Source organism: Bacillus rossius, chromosome 10, assembly GCF_032445375.1.
Source record: "Bacillus rossius redtenbacheri isolate Brsri chromosome 10, Brsri_v3, whole genome shotgun sequence".
NCBI classification, from domain to species: Eukaryota; Metazoa; Arthropoda; class Insecta; order Phasmatodea; family Bacillidae; genus Bacillus; species Bacillus rossius.
Genome location: NC_086337.1, coordinates 54,682,742 through 54,702,103, shown reverse-complemented (window position 1 = coordinate 54,702,103; position 19,362 = coordinate 54,682,742). Strand labels below are relative to the sequence as shown.

General features: G+C 40.9%; 2 protein-coding genes across 2 annotated transcripts in view; one reads left to right on the top strand and one right to left on the bottom strand.

Moving 5' to 3' along the window:
- The window catches only part of LOC134536175 (rho GTPase-activating protein 6-like), a 139,064-nt gene extending 129,126 nt beyond the window's left edge, over positions 1–9,938 (top strand). Inside the window, exons 10-13 of the mRNA XM_063375813.1 lie at positions 2,085–2,185; positions 3,379–3,513; positions 5,942–6,129; positions 8,552–9,938. Of these exons, the coding sequence (XP_063231883.1) occupies positions 2,085–2,185; positions 3,379–3,513; positions 5,942–6,129; positions 8,552–9,192 (1,065 nt within the window). The 3' untranslated portion in view covers positions 9,193–9,938. The remainder of the gene's footprint in view (positions 1–2,084; positions 2,186–3,378; positions 3,514–5,941; positions 6,130–8,551) is intronic.
- Positions 9,939–10,042: 104 nt separating this feature from the next.
- Positions 10,043–17,771, bottom strand: LOC134536176 (G patch domain-containing protein 11). The gene is made up of 5 exons (XM_063375814.1): positions 17,652–17,771; positions 15,875–16,113; positions 15,064–15,305; positions 13,524–13,652; positions 10,043–11,637 (listed from the first exon to the last, which is right to left on the bottom strand). Exons 1-5 carry the CDS (start codon positions 17,702–17,704, stop codon positions 11,503–11,505), a joined length of 798 nt encoding a protein of 265 aa, XP_063231884.1. The 5' UTR covers positions 17,705–17,771; the 3' UTR covers positions 10,043–11,502.
- Between the last annotated feature and the right edge of the window lie 1,591 nt (positions 17,772–19,362).

Sequence of the window (19,362 nt, the reverse complement as noted above, 5' to 3'; positions counted from 1 at the left end):
CTGAATTTTTAGTGCTTTTGTTTTTTCATTTTAACATGCTATTTCACTTTAAAACATATTTCCATCTGGACTCATTTATACGAGAAGAAAAGTTTGTATATTACCTATTAATTTCACAAAGATTTGGATTGTGTATGTACCAAATAAGAAGTGTAAATAATGCACGGAATTAATCGAAATATAAGAACTTACATATTTCATAACATATCTCACTAAATTATGTTTTATTTAAATACTGAAAAATAATTTTAAAATATTATACCTGAATTTCTTTGTTACTGATCTACAGCTATTGTTTTGGATTTTTTATGCATTTATACTGTGGTAATATTAACAATAAATTATGAAGATTCTTATGTTAAATAAATTTTAAATTTACATTTTAAATCTTTACATATATACAGTTCAAATTTACATGGTATTGTAATGAAACTCTTCAGTAGTGGGGATTTATGTTGGTGGAAATAGGAGGAGCACCTCACAGGTGCATTGCGCCAATCCATGTTTGAAACATAGGTGCGCCTATCGGAAGGTTAATGACATGTCCGACTCCCTTGAACACCCTTAAGTAAGTTTCGTAAACTATGATAAGGAATAAGTAAAAAATTTTAAAAATTATTCATGGTTCAGCGGGAGGGGGAAGGCATGCCGCTATGGCAACCAGTGCTCTTGATAGGGTTTGCATGCTGTACACTGTCCATATTTTGGCCTATAAGCGTGCGATAAGCAGAAACATTTAAAAAAATATGCAGAAAGTTTTCCATAAAACATGGTTTTGACTTTTAGGTTTATCAACACAGAGTCAGTCACCATTTGTAAGTGAAAGCGGGCTCCCTCAGCGAGGGGCTTGTTAATTACCCTGGGGGGGGGGGGGGGGGGGGAACGATGGACCCATGCCTCCACAATGCACCGCGCAGACTTCCACCTAGCAACATGAACATTGTTTTCCTTTGTAACTTCATGTGACAAACTAGCAAACACATGTAGGTGTGCAATACTTTGGTCAAAGTTATACTGATCTCGAAAATTGTTAATAGACTATGGGAATGAATGCTGAAAACCATGTAGGTGACATAATATACTTCTTTACCTGAATCAGATCTGATTACTGGCTCTAAAGGAACTACTTATTGTAGCCAATACCGGGGTACGACTTCCAGAAAACGTTCTATATAGTACCTATTATTTTCGTGATCCATTGACGCCAAAACCACTGTCAACAAAAATATTTATGTGTGTGTGTGTGTCTATATATAAATGTGTGTGTGTATATATAATCACATTTTTATGGACACAATAACTGCCGTAATTTTGCAAAAATCAATACCAAACTGATACATAGAATATAGTGATGTAAATATCTGTCGAGATTGTTAACGGGAAAAATCCGACCAAATGGGTAGAAAAAGAGAAGGTAGTGTATTTTGAAAAACTGAAAAATCGCTATGACTCCCACAATATAACGAATATCAAATCCGTCTGGGTGAAGGGAGTAATGCCAAACACTTTTGTCTAAATAAAATTTTGTCATCCAGACAACCATAACTTGCAAGGGATGGAACAAAAACAGAGATAGAATTTTAAAATAATAATAATAATTTACGCACCATGTGCACTATTGAATTCGTTCTTATATATATATTGAAAATGTAAGATACTATCTATATTTATTTTGTGTGAAATAATTATTTTATATGACTAACCGTTGTTGCGAGGGGAGGAAAAACAAGGGTTGAAGGCAGGGGCGGAGCCAGGGGGGGGGGGTTTAGGGGTTGAACCCCCCCCCCCCCCATCCTTTAGCACCAAATCTTTAATTAATTTCTTATTCATCACTCAAACAAATTTTTATTAAAATTAATAAAATTTTTACCATTACAATATTTAAATTTAAGTACTGAAAACTGCTAAAATAGCACTATTTTACACCTTAAAATCCAAATTTTCCCGGGGGAGGACCTCCGGACCCCCCCCCCCCCCCCCATACACAAATCCTGGCTACGCCACTGGCTTGAAGGGATAGTCCGTGAGGGTGCGTCTCAGTCTGCGTGCTGTTCGTGTCGTGTGACCGTGACGGCGTGTTGCAGGTGTCGGCCGAGCTGCTGGACGAGGTGTACCTGCACCTGATGGACAGCCACCCGGAGGCACTGGACCACCTGCTGAGGCGGCGCGGCGTGCCCACCGACATGTAAGTGCCCCTTAAGGCCCGTCTACAATAGCAATGTCCCAAACTGTGTCCGAAGGACACTCGTCGCTGATTGGTCCACGTGACCCTCCGACGTCATGCGTCAAGTGGGCGAAGGTCCGAACCTACCTGGTCCCGAAGACATTCGTCAATTTGAAATTTTTGTCCCAACCTGTGTACTTCGGACACAGAAAAAGAACAGAACACTCTCGATATTTGAATTTCCGGTTTCCGTTTGAAAACGCGGTGTTTGTTTTTGTTATTGAAGGAAATGGAAGGTGTTGTTAGTCACTTATAACTTACATAACTTTCATAAGTTCAATCTCAAACTACAAAGCATCAAAACAATAAACAAAAACATTTGGTTTGGCACATTTACAGCGCTCTGGTAACAACTTTAGAAATCAATACGTTCGGACATTGGACATCGCAATTGTGGACAGGGCAGTTTTCGGCGAGACAGTGTGACGGCACTCACATTCGGATAAGGACACGGACCACGCACAGGTTCGGACTATTGTAGACGGTCTCTTATTCACTTGCAGCTGCCGATGGAGGAACGAGTGCTGGCACGAAAAATCAATTCAGGCAGTGGAAATGCACTCACTAAAAGACGGTTTCTCTAACATTGTATTTACCTTAACTTACACACTTTTCACTGCTCTTTTTTTTTTTTTTTTTTTTTTTTTTTTTTCAAAATAAAATGGTATGCTGTATTTATCTGAATAAAAAGCGCACAATACAACCAGTGGCGTAGCCAGGATTTGTGTATGGGGGGTGTTAAGAAGTATGGCCCCCCCGTATTAAAGCGGGGGGTACGGGGGTCCTCCCCCGGGAAAATTTGGATTTTAAGGTGTAAAATAGTGCTATTATAAAATGTTCAGTACTTAAATTTAAATATTGTAATGGTAAAAATTTTATCAATTTTAATATGAAATTTGTTCGAGTGATGAATAAGAAAATTAATTAAAGATTTGGTGCTATGGGGGGAGGGGGTTCGAACCCCTAACCCCCCCCCCCCCCCCCCCCCCACGGCTTCGCCCCTGAATACAACGTGAAATCATGATGTGAAGCTTGACAACGCCGCATGGCGCATAGAGCACAAGTTAGACGACTGGCATCAGTGTTGGTCAACCCGCTGCTGCATGTCGACTTGTGCGTGCATGTGTGTTGAAGGTGTTGCAATGTGCGCGCAGGGGCGACACGGGCGTGGACCCAGACAGCGACCCGCTGGGGGCAGAGCCACACACGGTGCGGAGGGTGTGGTCGCGTGAGGAGTTCCTGCACGAGAGCGCGGCCATGGGCGGCCCCGACATGGGCATGAGACCCCGGTGAGTTCACGCGAGGCATCGTTGCAGACGACCACGGCTGCATCCGAATACGCGGCCATCTTTGTGTTGAATCCGAACTATCGCAAGGGATGGGGATGCATCCCTTCATGCATCCAATAATTCGAGATTTCTAGGGATGCGACACTCGCATCCACTAACGCGTCCCTACATCCATTAGCTTCATTGTTTGTATATAATATTACTTCAGATTTTCAGCATAAGATTTGTTTAAAACGATATAAGCGAAAGTGATAACTTAAACAGAGACAAATGAAGACGTTAATAAATATAATCAAAATACGAATTTAAACTTAAAGGATAATTCAAAACTCATAAGTATTTTTAAAGTTTACAATTTATAAAATGTATTTTATTTGGATCGCTAACATGAATAACATACACGTTACATTATTTTTTAATTGGTAGGTATTTATTATTTACCTTTTGCTGAATATTCGTAGATATCCCTACACAAAATGGCTACGTGAACATTAGTACGACTGACAATTAACAGGTGGTGCTAGCAGTAAAAGTATTCGGATACTATCCATCCATTAGAAATGCGTCCTCTACATTGTGGCTGCATTTGCTAAGGGATTTAGAGATGTCTGTGCTAAGGACGCATCCCTATGTATTCGGATACAGCCCACGTCTGTCACTATGCACAACTTGGTAGTGTGCTAATTAAACCGGGACGAGTAGGTACTCCATGGAACCAAGGGAATCTTCTGTTTCACTACTTTTGGGATTTAATTTGATTCTGAATCTGTTATGCAAATTAGTTATTTCAGTGGAACTACTCATTTTCTAGCAGACAGATTTAATTTTTGAGAAAAAAATTCTTTCTTCACTCAGCTCTTAAAGCGTGGCGATCCATTGTCTGTTGTCCGCTTCTTGCACTGAAACTCTGATCTCCGAAGCCACGCGGTCGGACCAGTGCTCCGCCTCCCTTGTGCCAACGATAAACCTGTGCACTGCGAATTAGTCTGTTGTTAAAGGCTGGAGTGATGTAAAAAACATTCACTTTATAGTAACTTATCGCAACAAACATCTTTTTTAAGATCCTCAATACACGAAATGGATTGTTGAAAAGTAGTGAAAAATGTAAACCGATCCCTTGGCAGGTTGTACGTTGTAAAGGAGACGATGATTGGATAGCCTGGAATTGAACACATTTGATAAGCAGGTTATAGAAAAAATTTTAAGTCTAGGCCTATGTAAAAATCAAAGAATACTTTGCTGGAAATTAACGGATGTGTTATTCTATATTTAGTCCAAAGTTGTCGCTGAGAAACAGGCCATGTAACGTTTTTTTTTGTTGTGTGAGCCTGTCACTGCAGATATTCCTGAAATATTAAAGGTATTTCTTTTAGTTTGTAACCATGTCATTTCGGACACTATGGCAGTGTTTATCATCTGGCTTCCCCTCCCTCTCTTTCAGTCCGGTTGGATGGCTATCCCATCGAACACTCATTCAGGGCCACCAACCTGGAGGAACCACTGTCTCCCTTCTTGGTGGATTCAGAGGGACAAATTTTATATTTAATTGCCATAAACACCAAGAAGCAAGTCATTAGACCATGTAACACCAAAATTATAAGTTATAGTAAATACTTGTTAAGAAGTTTTTCAAGGTACCTACTTAAAACTTCATATTTGTTCAAATGGTAAAATTGTATTTATTAATAGGTCAAATACCTACTTAATTGATTAAACTTATTATGCAGAAGATTTTCTTAATGGGGTTTTATTGTAATAGACTGTATAACACCCAAAACAAATGAAAATCTCATGAATTTAATCAACATTGTAACAAAGGTTAACTAAAATTTTTAAAAAAAATTAATCTTTTAATATATTTAATTCTATTAATATTTTGATACCACTATCTATTAACCAAATGGATAGGAAAATTTTTTTACTATTTTATCTTGCTTTTATTAACTCAATTTTAAACAGCTGATGATAGTCCTTTATAAAACACACTAATGCTTGCTGAATTTTTATTGTTCCGAGTAATCTATTCTTGACTTGCTTATTACAAAATTAAATTAATTCAGTCAACATTGCATTATTTTGTTGAAAAAAAAAGTGTTAAATACATATTTTTATGTCATGTTTGTTCAAAACAAACACTAAATTTATAGATGAACAGAATTTTTAAGAATAAAAATTATTACATAAATCAACAAATCCTGTTTGAAAAACAATTTTTGTCCTGAAAATTCCACAGTAAAATATTGGAAGTATGGATTCATGACACGCCAGCATTTCTAACCCAATGCTAATTGTCCGCGAAAAAATTTAAAAACATGTTTTTCGCTTTTTAAATCCTCGGCCACAAATGTTCAGAAACGTGTGTAGATGGTGACCCGCCGACACCACTGCCGAGGGTGTTGTAGCGCTGACGGGGGCGTGTGGCGTGCAGGCACAAGGAGCGACTGCGGCACTCCAAGAAGCACTGGTGGGAGGAGGCGGAGGACGGCAGCAGCGACGCGGGCTCCTCGCCCCGACGCAAGTCCTCCCCGGTGCTGCTGGACGCCAGCCCCAGCGTCATCACCGCCAGCCTCAAGATCCCCGCCCCCATCGCGGCCGAGGACGACCTGACCCCCGTCGGCAAGTGCCCGGCCCTCCGGCCCTCGTTTCCCCGAGTGTGCGCGGGTGGTCTTCACATAGAAACAAAATGTTCAGCACTTCTTTGGAATCCAGTTACAAGAAACAGTCTTTAATACTACAAGAGATAGCGTAATTTTGTATAACACATGGCTTGGTTATTTTTGCAGATATGAAATACGTTTTTAGTTTTAGAGATAATGAGTAATTTTTCCAAAAATTTGAGAATACATGTATGTGTGTGTGTGTATATATATATATATATGTGTGTGTGTGTGTGTGTGTGTGTATGTATATATGTATGTATGTATGTATGTATACATATATATATATATATATATATATATATATATATATATATATATATATATATATATATATATATATATATGTTTATTCAAGAATAATTTTGATGAGCAAACAACCCAGCTCTCAGTATACAGAATTTGGACCGTTATTAATTTTGTGAAAATGGAACGGAAATCGAATAAACGAAAATGGACAATAATGGAGGACCCATGTGTAGCAGCATAAACCTGCATATAATCATTATCATAAAAATTACGTTATGTACCAAAGTATTTGGCGTGCCAAATGAAACCTTTATGATAGTGAAACTACCCAGAAATGTATATTTATGATTACTGCATGTGTTTAACGATGCTGTTCTGTATGTGTATCACACCTTACAAGATAGGTCTAACCTGCATTTAAACACAGCCTTCCTCTAGTCTATTTTTGTGTAGTGTGTCAATTTTCTTTATTCTTTTCAACTTTGGCATTAATTGCATGGTTTTATTTACTTATCTATTGTTTGCATGAAAAATACTGTGCTTTTATAATTTTCACTATACTACAAATATTATATGATCTTTTAATTTTGCCAATCATTGGGACAAACACCTTACATTCCTCTGTATAATTAAATTACATGTATTTTATTCATATTTTCATGGTGGGAAGTGACTGAAAATTGTAAATACATCAAAACATGCATCTGGTTCATAAGTTACAATTTGACAAATTTTGTTTTATTTTTACCAGTTAGCTCAAAAGTTTTATAAAACATTATGAGTTAAAATGCCGTACCAATCTACATAATCGTCGAAAAAATTTTGCAGTATTCTAGCTTCATGAAACAGAATCGTTGGTTTATGTTCCCTGTTACATCACATTGCAGACTCGTAAATGTTAGTCTCAGCAGTTATTTCAAAAGCTTCATTTACTTTGTTTATTTTGGTTGATTTGTGGTTTGGAATTGACTATTGTGTTGAAATATGATAAATTTTTTGTTGCTTTGACAACGTTGTGGTTTTTGTAACTAAGTAGTAAAGCTTATGAAACAGGTCTAAGTGCTAACAGCCAGACGCGGGTTTCTAAACAGGATTCCTCCTCACCCCCTGATCGTCCCGACTTGCAACAGGCAGAGCCCGCCCCAAGTGGCTGGGTTAGAAAGAAAAGCTGAAATATGTCAAGTCATCTACCTTTTACTGTGATGCTTCACATTCTAGGAAACAAGCATTTCACTCGGTTTATTCATCTTGATTTCAGTTTACATACTTTCCCAAGATTACACCTTTTTTTATTATTATTATTTCCATAAGAACTGATATTAGGGTTGCCAACCGTCCCGTATTGTACGGGATTTCCCGTATTCTGTGACTAAAAGAATTATCCCGTACGTAGGCAGGACGGGACGTGATATTTCCCGTATCTTGCTTAAAGTTCAATTCACAAACCTGCATAAAATTGAAAAAGCATTTTCCCGCCTGCGCAGCACCACCTGTTACATGTATTGCGACATTGCGAGGCTCCGTTTACTCCGCAGTTCACTGGCCACCAAATAGTTCATGTTGACGCCGACAGGTGGCATCACTCGTCAGCGCTTAGTCTGTTATGTTTATGTTGATATTGTGTTGAGTTGAAAACGGATAAAGTTATCTTTATTATCATATATTTATATATTATATTCATCACTCAAAAAATTATTAGGCCAATATAAAAAATTTTAATAATTCAACCAGGTGCATAATTTATTTTCAGATAAAAAAACTGCTAAAATAGCACCAATTTACATCTAGAAATTCAAATTTTTCCAGGGGAGGACCCCCGGACCCCCCGCTCTATTAGGTGGGGTTCAGTGTCCCTTATGGTCAGGGTGAAATAGTTGGTAACCCTAACTGATATGACTGTAACACAGGATTTCATCTGTTCCATTACATTCACAGCCTGTTTTTTGATGTGTAAACATCTTAACTCTCGGTATACTGCATTTGGTAGGAGTAATTTCGTGCAAATTGAAGGGAAATGTGACACAAAGATGGCGGACCCGCGTGTAGCAACATGAAACTGAATATAGTCACTTTTGTAAACACTGCCGCAGCTGCCGACAAGGGGATGAGCAGTGGGATGCGCGACGTTGCAGGAGCGACGCGGTCACGCCAGCGCCACGCCTCGACGAGCGGCAGCGACTCCTCGGCGGTGGTGCCGCTGCCCCGCGCCCTCAGCCCGGCCAGCAGCGTCAGCCCGCCGCCCTCGTGGGCGTCCAGCCCCCCCAACTCCCCGGACGGCACCGTCACCTGCGTGGACTACCTGCCGGACCACCCGTCCCGCCAGCAGCGCGCCGTCGCGCTCACCGCCAAGGAGATCACGCCCGTCATCCTGCACAAGGTGACGTTCGCGCAGGCGGGCGGCGAGCAGCGCATGCAGCTGCTGAGCCAGCCAGGCGGGGGGGAGCTGCTGCCCAAGAGCGCCAGCGCGTCGTGCGTGCCGCCGTGTCCCGAGCGCGACCAGCCCCCGCCCGCCAGCATCTCCAGCATCGGCGGCGCGGTCATGCGCTCCAAGACGGCGGACATCGAGCGCATCCTCAGGATACACCAGCCGGTGGAGCCGGCGGACGCCAAGAAGTACTCCAAGCGGCGCTACACGGACGCCCGGCACCAGACGGGGCTCCTGCCGGACTGCGAGGCGCCGGCGAGCGCCGCACCGAGCTCCCGGCCGGTGCCCGTGTACAAGCGGCGCGAGCTCATAGCCAGCGACCCCTCGGACCACGAGACCTTCCTGTGACCGCTGCTCCCGCCCCGCGACACGAACCATTTTGTTACTGCACTTCACACGCTACTGCGATCACAATAGTCATTTGTGTCAATGGAAGTTGAGTATGGTGTCATTTTTAAGAAGTCCTGTAACATGATTGTGAATCTTAATGCTTTTCACAGCAAATTAATACAACTGCTTCGAAATATGTTGTCGGTTACTAATCTCGTTTATAAGCACTTTTTTTTTTTTAGAGAATTTATGTATAGCTATTACCTCAGTGGATTCTAGCATACTGTGCAACATATTTCAAGCACTATTGTCACACAACTCTGTATTCCATAGGAATTGAGTTAATAATTATTGTGTAACCAATGATGTCAGGAAATATACTTGTGTTTTAATTGTGTAAATATCTGTACAACTACGGTGCTGCTTTAATTTAGCAATTATTTAATTTGTTGGATATATTTCTTACTGAAAAATTTTAAATTTAGTAATCCTGTCTTTTTAATTTGTTGGAATTAATGTTCAAATAACTGTAAAGGTATTAAAGCTTTATTTTGCTACTTAGTACCAATTTACTAGTGTTATGTTTAGATGTTCAAATGAAATAACCTCTACAAAAAATGTCACTATCTAAACTAAAAGTAAAATTTCCTCACCCACTACTGGTTAGATGCACCAAATATAAAACAGCCAAAGCATCAGTGCACGAAGAAGAAGTGATCTCAAATAATTTCTGAAATAATGAATAATTCTATGTTTTCATCTAATTTTTCCCTGTGACATTCAATTCTTGCAATGGGGCTAGGTAAGGACTCCCTGGATATCATCAGTCATTCATAGAGGCCCACTTTTACAGTAAATAAAACTGATGTTCTCATAAATAATTTATTTTTCTAATTACTACAAAACATTTGTTTTTAAGGTACATAATACAAAAAAGAATTTAGACTAAATCACACAAAATTTATTTACAATGTAATGAGTTAAAAAAAAAAAATCATGCACTTAAAATTGTTCACAGCACTGATTAATGCAAATTATAATTTTTAAAAATAATTTATCATGTTTGTAAATAATTTGACATAAATTATTTTTTTTCTTGATGTATGGGAATATCCCAATTCTTGTTTGTTGGACCGTACCATGTTCACTAGCAAATGGTCTCGCACATTTTATGCAGACTTTTAGTTTAAAAAAAATGTAGTGCTACTCTTACATGAGTTTTTCACTTTCAGTGGAAAAAAAAAATTATTGTAGTATGCCATCAAGTATGTTCATAAATAACTCTCTTGTGTGGGCTCGCATTTAGCTGAAGGAGAAAATGTAAAAATAAACCAGCCAGAGTTTGTTTGTGCGAGTGCGTATGCATGCGCACATGCATTCTGTGAGTGCATCGTGGATGGTGGTGTTTATGGTTATCCCTTCTCTCAACGTTGTAAATATCAGTAATCTGGCACTGTACACAATTTTGACAGGTTTTGAAGATGCAACTGTGACTAGACCCGCACAAATTTTTAATTCTCGCATACTGTAACATGTGTGCACATGCATTTTTATGGAAGGAACTGGTGAAAAAAAATTTTCTGTAAGGGTTATGAGGATGGGTAAAAATATAAAATAGCCAGGAAGGAATATATATGGGTATATTTTTGTTAGGAGGGGCCATAAAATGGGGGGGAGGGGAGAGAAGTGAGTCCTACAATGCCATCTCACTCCCTCCTTCCAGTAATTAAGTAACTCAGAAAGCAGACAAAAAGAGGACCGAGGGTTACCAGTGCCGTATTGAACCAAAAAAACATGAAACACGAAACAAAGGATTCTTCTGAAGATCGATGTATGGTGGGACCCAAATTTGAGGGTGACCTTATGGTAAAAATGTTGGATTTTTATATTCCACATTATAGCTGCGACCCCCCTTGTGAGTGAATACGGCTGCTTTGCGGTAAGGTAAGCATGCGTCGTTGCAATTAAAAATGTTCCGAATATAAGAGAAAGTAAACGGAAGTAATTATACAAATTATCAATGCACTGCATATCTGAATAATTGATAAAAATCTATAATTAACTGCCTATTATTAAAAATTTTAATTTTTCATTGGTCCAAATCTAGTTAAAACATACATTAACAAAATATTATAATCTGTATCAAGTCCAAATATGGCCCCCATTATATTGTATCACAAAAAAAAAAAACTAAAATTATTACAACTAAGTAAGGTACAGAACACACATGAGTTCTACTAAATTCACACTGTTAAATTTGCTTCATAAATACACGACATAAGGAGTATAAAGGTATGTACACGTCACAAGGATGAATGTGATGGGCTGTCAATGGTCGCCGCGCGTGGGGCCGGGACAGCCGTCGCGCAGGTCCTTGTCATCGTCGTACTGCATGCCGCACCACACACAGTAGCAGTAGGTCTGCCGCAGGTACCCCGTCACCATCTCCAGCCGCTGGCTCGGCTGCAACATCACACAGTAGCATAAATCTGTCACTGCTGAAACGCAAGTTGTGAGGCAGAGCCACCTAAAGTATTGTGGAATCACAATATACCGAAATGAGTCGGAGACCTAATACATCAAACAAAATCTCTCGATGCAATAGAAATAATGTAATTTGTACCCAAATGTAGTTAAAAAAAAAAAAAATGAAATAAAATTACATGAAAAAGCATTTAAAGAACCCAATTATAACGAAATTAATGTACTTTAATAGAAACTGATTACAACGCTCGCTTCTCTCGTAACCGCGCCACGCATTCTTCTACACCACACACGCTCACTGGTCTGCTTCGTTTACGCGTTTTCCACCTGGAATCGGAACCGCTGAGTCTCGAGCTGTAAGGAGGAATCGTCGTACCATATAAGAAATTGTATCGTACTTAGGGTGGTATGTAGCAAGAACTGTCAAGAACTGGCTGTAAAATAGATTAGGTGAAACCATTGATTCTTGCTACACTTGATATAGCTCACAATGTGTATGCATCTAATCTTGCACTAATATAGAATACACGTGGTAAATTATTACAAGGTTATATCACAACCGCAATCACCTATATTTATCCGTAACACTTTACGAACCAAACTTAAAATTTCTGTACTTGTGGAGAAAACATTCTGACTTCACTTCAATGCAATAAATTTTATTTCAAAAATACAAAATTAATGTATTTTTTCCCTCCAATCGTAAACATAATTTCTTACACTTCCAACTTTGACCAGCAATCATGATGCCATGTTGAAGTACATAAATAATTCAAAACAGGCTGGCCAATCATGTTATTCATAAACAATTTATTTTAGTTTTATTTTTTTAAGTCTTTCATATACTAAAACTAATTTCTCATATTTTTTATGCTATTATGTAAATTTTTCCTCTTAAAAGAAATTAGTTAAAAATTGGATACACAAATATAGACATTAAATTAAATGTCTAAGCTTTATTTGTGAGTGCATAGCATGTTGCCGCCCATGCGTACAATATGCACTGTTTTCACATTCATGTTAATGTTTCATTTGCCATGGCCACGATAGCTTGCGTTATTATTAAATCTATTAAGAATTTGAATCACAGTAAAATATTTCTCATTATCAGTTAAAGTTTTTATGCAATAAACATTCACAAACATTAATTAAGTGAAACACAACATTAATGAAGTTAGTGAAGATCATGGTAGGGAAGAAATTTCACAAGAATAAATTAATCATTTCCATGAGATAATGATGTCTTTAAGGCATATTTGTTAATGGTGATCTGTATGCCAGACTAAAAATATGAATGAGGTATGCTAGGGCATTACTTAGTTATTGAAAACAATTCAGTACCATATTAAATAGGTGTACACTCTTTGCCTTAGCTTAAAACTAATTTTAATGTATTTTTAAGTAAAATTTCAAAGACCGATGCTGCTAACATTCAGATTCTGACTATGCTACTTCTCATTTTCTAGTTCAACATTACTGGCACTCATTTACATAGTTTTCTTAGAATTCTAAAGTAATTTGTTTTAATAGTCTAAAACTCTAAAGCATAATGTTTTTTATTGCATAATCGTCACACTAGCATTATCGTAGTACTAGCATTATTATCGCACCTTTATTTTAGGGCATCAACGTTGGGGATCTGGCCATGTATTTTACAGGAACCGGAACTAAAATATTGAATAACCCCATAGGCCTATTTAGGACAATTGACAACACAAATTACGATCTTGCCTGCTTTAAAACTATTGATACATGAAGCTATTTACAAGGATTAGCTTCTGATCAAAATCTTAAATTATTCTGATACTGAAGGCCTGCAAGCGTGTGGCTTCAGCAGCATGCCAGAGGCCCGCGTAGAAACTCACCGTGAAGTCCTCTTCCTCTACCTCATCTTCGTCTTCATCAACAACCTGCTCCTCGTCATCGGCCGGCCCGACCTCATCAGCCAGTATCTCCCGTGGCCAAAACCACTCCTCCACCGGCTCGCTGTAGCCCTGCAGCAGCAACCATCAGCACTCGATGAGCTCACTAGAGCCCACACCTCACACAACCACACCTCCATCAGCTCCCTGTAGCCCTACAGCAGCAACCATCAGCACTCGATGAGCTCACTAGAGCCCACACCTCACACAACCACTCCTCCATCAGCTCCCTGTAGCCCTGCAGCAGCAACCATCAGCACTCGATGAGCTCACTAGAGCCCACACCTCGCACAACCACTCCTCCATCAGCTCGCAGTAGCCCTGCAGCAGCAACCATCAGCACTCTATGAGCTCACTAGAACCCACACCTCACACAACCACACCTCCATCAGCTCCCTGTAGCCCTGCAGCAGCAACCATCAGCACTCGATGAGCTCACTAGAACCCACACCTCACACAACCACACCTCCACCGGCTCGCTGTAGCCCTGCAGCAGCAACCATCAGCACTCGATGAGCTCACTAGAGCCCACACCTCACACAACCACTCCTCCATCAGCTCCCTGTAGCCCTGCAGCAGCAACCATCAGCACTCGATGAGCTCACTAGAGCCCACACCTCACACAACCACTCCTCCATCAGCTCGCAGTAGCCCTGCAGCAGCAACCATCAGCACTCGATGAGCTCACTAGAGCCCACACCTCACACAACCACTCCTCCACCGGCTCGCTGTAGCCCTGCAGCAGCAACCATCAGCACTCGATGAGCTCACTAGAGCCCACACCTCACACAACCACTCCTCCATCAGCTCGCAGTAGCCCTGCAGCAGCAACCATCAGCACTCGATGAGCTCACTAGAGCCCACACCTCACACAACCACACCTCCACCGGCTCACTGTAGCCCTGCAGCAGCAACCATCAGCACTCGATGAGCTCACTAGAGCCCACACCTCACACAACCACTCCTCCATCAGCTCGCAGTAGCCCTGCAGCAGCAACCATCAGCACTCGATGAGCTCACTAGAGCCCACACCTCACACAACCACACCTCCATCAGCTCGCTGTAGCCCTTCAGCTATTTTACATTCACAATGCTTTTCCCTCCCAACACAGTAAACATATCATCATTCACAGTTTAAACTTAAATAAAATCCTTACTGTCTGATATCTTATATGATGTACATTTACATAACACATGTTACTTTAAATATTGATACAATTAATAGTATTCAGTTGCAAGAATTAAGTGCTGAAAAAATTACTGGCAGAAATTAACGCGAGCACATACAGAAGACAAAAAAAAAATTTATAATTTTCTGTAATTATTTCTCGAATATACATTTAAGATACTTTAAAATAAGGTTACCAATTCTGTTTTAGAAAGTTTGATGTGAGGCTCATTCTAAACAACAAATATATTTTTGATATGATATATTCCGGTGGAGGTGGCAGTGAAGAAGCGGAGATGTGACAAAGGAACGCACTGCGTCGGTGTCGAGGCGGTGGCAGGCGCGCTGACTGGAGCGAAGGTCGCTCTCCGCCTGGCGCTCGCTGTGCTGCCGTGACCGCTGCGAGCGGTAGTCGTCCACGCTGGGCGTGCTGGCAGCCCGCGCACGCTGCCGCAGTGCCGCGCGCTCGGCCGCCACCTGCCGTGCCGCAGCCTCCCGCCCCAGCCCCTGGCGGTCCAGCTTCACGGCTATCGGCACCGGCTCCATTCTGCCGCTGCCTGCAACAATGCCAACCGTGTCTCTGGCGCTGGCCGGCATGGTGCGTGCTTAACTCAAGATCTTAAATTCAGATCCTACATTTTTTCAATGTATCTACACGACTGACTTTCATATCAAATTTTTATCCTTCCAATATTAAAAACTTAAAAGAAAACAATACCTATTTCCTATCCCTCACAGTTTAATAAAATGTGCCATACAGCCACCACATTTGTTTTGGCTTCTGTTTCTTACAAATACTAATTAGAACTATGTAGGCAGCACATAATCCCACACCTACAATAAGATCAACGGACACATGAGCAAGTATCTCACACTGCGACTTTGTGCTTACATATTCATTGAAACTACTACACCGAAATAATATAACATCTCCCTACTATGCCATTATCATTACTGCACACACGTGTGGGCACAACCACAGCATACCTTTGTAGTTGAGAGCGCTTCCAACATGCATCTTTCAACTTCCAGAAAATTGCTTGCCCAAGGCGCATGTGAATGTTGAATCATGTGGGACTACCTGAAGGGACAGAGAGGTAAGGTGATGAAACGGGAAGATATGCACCTGTCTTGCCGAGGGCGGTGCCCGGCTTGTAACCCATCTTCTGGAGCAGCGCGAAGCCGCGGTTATCTCCGCCGATCGCCTCGCACAGGCCCTGCTGCAAGCGTTCAGCGGCGAGCGCTTCCCGAGGGCGGAACAACTCCTTGTTCTTGGCGTCCGTCTGCTGCTTCTTCCTTTGCACGTCCACCGCACGCTGCGCACTGTGGCTGCCGATAAGGCCCGGGCGCACGTCCTGCGGGACGCTGGAACAGTCACCTCCTAGTGTCACACTCTCGCAAACCCAAACCCCCACCACTTTTAGGTAGGTTAGGCTACTGTGCACCGCACACCGTGGATGCGAACATCACCACTTCTGTTGCACTGCGATAACCTGTTTCAGTTCGGCATACCACAACACAAACTGAGCCTCATGTTGAATGGTCCACATCCTGCCCCACGAAAGTCAACACAATAGTCTCTCAGCCCCAGTCCTCGCGCAAGCGACGTTATAATTTTCATGGCCATACAAAGTCATAGGCAAACTTTACTTTTTCTGTGAGGATACATTAAAAAACACTGCGTACGCTGATAAGATAACACACATGCAGCACCTTAAAGTGATAATCACTGCACAAATTGCCAATTTAACTGCTGACAGGAATTAGAAAACAAGGCAAGAAACTGAATAAGTTTAAACGCCACCAGTGCTACAGTGGCACTCGTATCGAAGTGTACTAAGTTAAGTCTAAAACTTAAAACTTTTCTGAACATGTTAAGATAAAACACGTTCATATCCATCACATAATTATTTTACCATAACAGTTTATAATCCTGGCAATCATTCTTAATGAACCTGTATTGTTTATTTGTTGCAAGTAATAGTTTTAATTAGTTGGGCATGTTCAGTGGCAAGTGTTCTCTGCATTTGACATTGTAGTAGCCATCAGGTTTTTTGAGAAATTTTGTACTATGTAGTAGTACTTAAATAATGATTAAATATGAAAATTACATATCTATTTCATTACATTAGGCACAACCAACTAGGGTAGAAAACAGTCTTGATTCCGGCCACAATGTACTGACATTAAACATACCCTGTCTTTTTGAAAACAGCTCAGCTACGCTGCATTCCTAAGGATCTTTGGAGAACCACAGAATTACGTTGCATCTAGTATCAAGTAAACACTATGGCGACGAACCACAATCAGGCTAATCATTTGTGGAAAACAGTATCTGATTACCTACGCACAAGCACGTAACCTATAATTGAATTATTTCTCAGAAACCATTATGAAATTTTGAAACGCTGTTAAAGTAACTATAAGTAGAGAAACATCTGATTATTTTTCAAAAACGCTACACTACATTTGGAATTTTATAATTTTTTTTATGGAAAAGGAGCTACCCTAAAGTTTACCAAGCTCATTTGAGGCATCACCTGAACTTATCCTAATGGCTGTAAAGAGGTTTCTCTGTAAGGACAAAAAAAAACATTTTTTTTACTTCCAAACTTTTTTTATTAATCATTCTGTTAAAAGGCATTTAGATATTTAAAGTAGTTTACTACTTTAAAGTTTAGTTTGGTTTGCTGAATACATTAAAACCGTATAAATGGTTGCTTCAGTTAGTTACATTTAAATACCGTAAAATAGTTTATAAACGGTTCGTTCTTGGTTAGGTTGTAAACATTGACAGTAGCTACTGACAGTGCGGTAGATACAAAGGCAATGACAATTTGGTGTTTGCATTATATCTAAAGGCCTGAAAATAGCTAACCTAGATGAAAATTAAAATTTCTTACCACTTCGTAACGAAGTTATCCGACATATAATCAAATTCATCGTCTGAAGACATTGTAAACAAAAATAAATGATTATGAAAACTTCAGTTCAACAAAACATTGCCTATCATAGAGTAGAGCAAGTGCATAGAAGTGCACACCACGAAGAATATGTAAATGCAAAGTATCGAAATTGAGAGAGGACGAACGTGCTGGGGTTCACAACGTGACACATTGAGGGCCAATTTCACCACGATGTTTAAAGATTTTAAAAAGAGATTGACAACATTTAAACACTGTTTAGTAACAAATTGCATTTCTTCAAATATTACATGTGTTTAAGATAGATAACTTTAACTTCTGCTGCAGATGGCTACACGTTTTGTACCTCAGAGGAGGGTAGGCCAAGGAGGTGACCCTCCCTACTATGGAAGGGAGTTGAAAGTGTTGAAAAGGAAATGTAGGAGGCTGCATGCGAGGGCAAGGAAGCTTGGGGGAGAGGAGATAGAGGCGGAAATGAAGGCGCTTGGGAAGGAACTAGGGAGGAAATCGCGGGAAGCAAGGGATGCTTACATGGAACAGCTGATGGGGGAAGGGGGGACGGTAAATGGGACGGAGCTCTACAGATACATAAGAAGAGTGAAGGGTGAGGAGGGAATAGGGGTTCTCAGAGGAGGAGGGGGGCAGGAATATACAGAGGACAGGGAAAAGGCAGACTTACTGCAGGAGCAATATCTGGCAGTATTTACAAAGGGGGAGGCATGGGAGGGTAAAGAGGACAATAGTTTAATGGGCAGGAAGGCCTTTGAGCTGCGACTGACAGATGTAATTAAGGTGATCAGGAGGTTTAAAGGGAGAAAGGCAGCTGGGCCAGATGGTATAGGGAATAGTCATTTGAAGTTGGGTGATAGGGAGATTGGGAAGTACCTGTTGGAGGTTTTCAAGCAGTCTCTGGAGGAGGGGAAACTACCAATGGAATGGAAGGAGGCAGTGGTAGTTCCCATCTACAAGGGGGGAAATGATAAGGCGGAGCCAGGAAGTTACAGGCCGGTCAGTTTGACGTCCTGTGTAGGAAAAGTGATGGAGAGGTTGGTAGGAAGGTACGTAAAGGGGGAAATGGAAGATCTGGGGTGGGTGGATAACAGGCAGCATGGATTCAGGATGGGGTTTTCATGCGAGACCCAGATGGCTGGGCTGTTGGAAGACCTGGTGGAAGCGGTGGACGGGGGGAAGCAGATAGATGCAATCTTTATAGATTTTGAAAAGGCGTTTGATAAGGTCCCCCATAGGAGGTTAATGGAAAAGGTTGAGTTGCTGGTGAGGGATGGAAGGGTGGTAAACTGGGTGGGTGATTTCCTGAGGAATAGAAGACAAAGAGTGAGAGTGGGTGAGGAAAGCTCCGAGGAGGGGGAAGTGACGTCGGGGGTGCCACAGGGGAGTGTGCTGGGGCCTCTGTTGTTCACAATTATGATAAACGATCTGGGGGAGGGCATGAAAGCCAGATGGAGGCTATTTGCAGATGACTGTGTAGTGTATGAGGTTGTGGGGGAAGGGGGATGTTTAGCAGAGGACTTGATAAGGTTGGAGCAATGGACGGAGAAAAATGGAATGTCCTTGAATGTTGGTAAGACAAAAGTTGTCAGATTTACAAAGAGGAGGAAAGTCACACGAAATGTATATTACTGGAAGGGGCAGGAGATAAGAGAGGCAGCAGGATATAAGTACCTGGGGG